Consider the following 3,596-nt stretch of genomic DNA (forward strand, 5'->3'; position numbering starts at 1 on the left):
AGGAAAATAGTAGGAAACCTACTGCCATCGAGATAGAAGCAGCCCCCGCCAACCAGTCTCCGCTTCCAAAACTTTTAAACCCCATCCATCTTTTTTTTGTAGAGCACTGCTGGAGCTTATTATTAGTTATTATAAATATAAATAGCCATCATTTATTACGTCTTCTCTACGTGCCAGGCTCTTGCGTTTTTCAAGATGTTGTGAAAACTGCACATATAAACTCAAACGCTCAAGTCTGAAAAGCTCCCTTCGCATCCTCAAAATCAATCTAATCTGCCCCTCACACTCCGTATATGCCACACCTCTCATTGACCCACTCAGGCCCAGGGATCACATCTTTACAAGCAATTCAACCCCAAGCTCTTCACCCAACACTAAATCAAGCACTTCTCGGATCCTCCACTGCCCCTACAAAGTTCGGTACCCTCCTCCACTCACCAATTCCAACCTGGCCCTAACTTGTTCCAAGAAATGCTATGGCTCCCTTCAAACTTCTGACTCCAAATCCATCGTGCCCGTACTTCATCCCGAAGTTCAAAATTCAGAAACACATACTGCACCTGGGCAAAGCCCGGTTCCAACCCCACGAGAACTCTCGACACCCGCTCGAGCAGGGCCAGGGCCTGGGACCCTCCACCCCCTAACCAGGCCAGGCCGGGGCGCGGCAGCCTCGCTCCGGACCCCAAGGGGAGAAGAGGAAACTCCACCTGGCTCCGCTGGCGCGCCGCGCGTCTCCTGCTCGGGCCTGGGCCCCGTGGCGGCCGCGCCCCCGTCACGACGCGGGCGGCAGCGCTCGGGTGGGCCGCGGCGGAAAAATGGCCGCACGGCAGGGCCGCCGCTTCCCCCGGGGTCTCCAGGCACCCAGCGCAGTCCGACTCCTCTGGCCGCGGCGGTGGCGGCGGCTGCAGCAACGGCGGCGGCAACACCAGCAGCGCGGGGCCAGAGGCCGGGCCCGGGGTCCCAGTCTTGGCTGCCGCCATCTCGTCACAGCGGCCCCGCCGACCCCGCCGATTCAGAGCTGCCGCTGCCGCCGCGGAAGAGGCCCGAGTACTCGGACCTGCCGCCGCCATCTTGTTTCCCGTTTGTGGGGAGAGTCCGTTGCGAGGGAGAAGAGTAGAGGGCGGGGCAGTGCGCGGCGGGCACCGCTATATACATATTCATGAGGGGCGGGGCTCCAGAAGAGGGTCTCTCGGGACATGGTTGGCGTGAGGTGAAACCTCATTAATATTTATTAGTTATCCTTTATATATCTGGTCTTCGGCCTCGCCTTCTACTCTTTGCGATTTCCTCTTAGTGGGCTAAATTAAGTTGAGGACTGAGGGGATTTATTTGGAAACTGAGCGATATTAAACTTTATGAAGTAATTACACTTATTTATCCTGCAATACCCTGATAACTGAGGCTAATGTGATTGGGGAGTATGTGAATTACTCAGAACCCTGCCTCTGCTTCATAGCTGTTGTGACTGAGACCAGTCCTACCCTGACCAGCAACTAACTGCCAAAAATAGCAGCTTCTTGTCAGTCCACATCTCAGTAAACTCTCGCTCCAGATTCCTTCCTGAAACTTCCCTCCCTTGGCTGGCAAAGCTACACTTTCCTTGTTTTTTTTTTCCCTCTCTCAGCTCTTTCTCAGACTCTTTTCTTGAGCCCTCCCCCTTGTTTCGGGCTTAAATGTGGGTATTCCTCTAGGCTCAGGCCTCAGTCCTCTACTCCTTTCCGTGTATTGGCCCCCCCAGCCCATACCCCACCTCACATTTTCTTCTAGCTGAAACTCTCGAATTGATATCTGCAGTCCACACATCCTGAGTCCAGCCCTGCATAGTCAACTGCCTGATGGAAGCATCATCTTGGATGTCTGCATCCCTCATGTACCAAACTAAAGTCACTGTCTTCCACCCTCCTTTCAAAACAGCTCTTCTTATTTCCCTCATTCCAGTAAAGGTACTATTCTCCCAGTTCCTCAAGCTCCAAACCTGGTAATCTTTACTTCTCCCTCATCTCCCACATCTGTCAGTTTCTTAGCGCTGTCAATTCTCCCACCAAAATGACCATTTTCCTACCTATCGTCTCCTCTTCATCCCATTCCCACTGCCCAATTCAGGTCTCATCATCTCTCACCTAGATTATTGCAGAAGCTTCTATAAATTGTCTCCCTGCCCACAGACTCTCTTCCTCCAATCCATCCTCCATAGTTCTTAGAGTTACTTCCTAAAGGACAGCTCTGACCACACCATTCCTGCTTGGCTTAGTCACTGAGTGAGGTGCTCAGACTTTGGTGCCAGTTCCCTTTCTGGATGCAGAGGGTACAAGAGAAACAATAGCTTCCGTCTGACAGAGAGAAGGTTGTGCTACAGCGCTTCTCCCACCCTTTGCTTTTTTGCACTAAAGTAGATTTGGAGCAGGAAGGCATTCAGCAAATGGCATTTCCTCTTGGGAATCTTTATAAGAAAGCACAAGTTTTGTAAGGAGAGCAAATTAAAAAAAAAAAAAGTAACATAATGTAATGGAAGGCATCAGAGGCCCTGGGTTTCCATGAGATTGCCTGGAAACAGTACCTGAGCTGATAGTAAACCAGTCCAAGGCAGAGTGATTGGTGGAAGCCAGCAGAGCAAAGAAAGAAGTGGATTCCCAAAATGAGAACCAGATGGCTAAAGGACAGTGAAGAATTGAAGAAGGGTCAATGCGTAATTGAAACAAGGGCTTGTGTGCACAGAGGCCCAGACAGTCAGAATCCTGACAAACTCAGAAGTATGGCTTCACCCAGGCTGTGCTTCCAAAGGTCCTCTTCATTTCACTTCCCACTTTGGATGGGAAGTGAGGATGCTTTGCACAGATTCTGACAAGGAAGGCCTGTGGTCCAGAGATCAAGCCAATTACTCTTAGAGACGGGGCCCTTGGTATGGGCTGTTCACTCTTGACAGTTTGGGGCTCTCAATCTGAAGTCTACTTTCTATTGGAGAAGCTGAACCATAGCAGTGTAGCATGCTTTCTCGAATACAAATAAAGGCAAGAAATTTCTTTTTGCAGAGGGAAAAAGCAAGAGTTCTGAGTAATACTAGACCAAAAGCCAGGAGATCTAGGATTGGTCATGACCACTTTCTCCATTTCATTAATTTGGATAATTTCAAACAGATAAATTCCCTCTGGACCTTAGTCATCTCATCTTTAAAACAAGTTGTACTGGAATTCAGCAGTTCTCAACCTGGGATACACTTCAGAAAGACACACACATGCACATACATGAACACACACATATATACACATATGCCAACGTCCCTTTTCAGATCTGCTGAACCCAAAACCTGAGGATGGGATGCCAGCATGTAAATTTTTATAATGCCATAGGAATTCTAATGAATACTCCTAGATAAGACCACTACAATGGATAAATTCAAAGGTCCTTTCTAGCTCTAATATTCTAGAAGTCTGACTCCCAATTTCCAGTCTCTTCTCTCCTCTATGCTGTTGCCAAAGTAATCTTACTAAAGCAGTATCTGTGACAGAAGGCAAGGCAAATCTAAGAAATTTGGAGAGTTATTCACTATGTGGGAAAATGAGGGCGATGAGGATGGTTTTAAAGTGTCAAGCCTGGGA

General features: G+C 49.0%; 1 protein-coding gene across 1 annotated transcript in view; it reads right to left on the reverse strand.

The window, feature by feature from the left end:
* Positions 1–1,075, reverse strand: part of RNF169 (ring finger protein 169) — an 83,593-nt gene extending 82,518 nt beyond the window's left edge. The window contains 2 exon segments of the mRNA XM_024762007.1: positions 708–815; positions 818–1,075. Coding sequence (XP_024617775.1) covers positions 708–815; positions 818–1,070 — 361 coding nt within the window. The 5' untranslated portion in view covers positions 1,071–1,075.
* Between the last annotated feature and the right edge of the window lie 2,521 nt (positions 1,076–3,596).

The sequence above is a fragment of the Neophocaena asiaeorientalis genome, unplaced genomic scaffold (genome assembly GCF_003031525.2).
Source record: "Neophocaena asiaeorientalis asiaeorientalis breed wild unplaced genomic scaffold, Neophocaena_asiaeorientalis_V1.1 scaffold263, whole genome shotgun sequence".
NCBI lineage: Eukaryota > Metazoa > Chordata > Mammalia > Artiodactyla > Phocoenidae > Neophocaena > Neophocaena asiaeorientalis.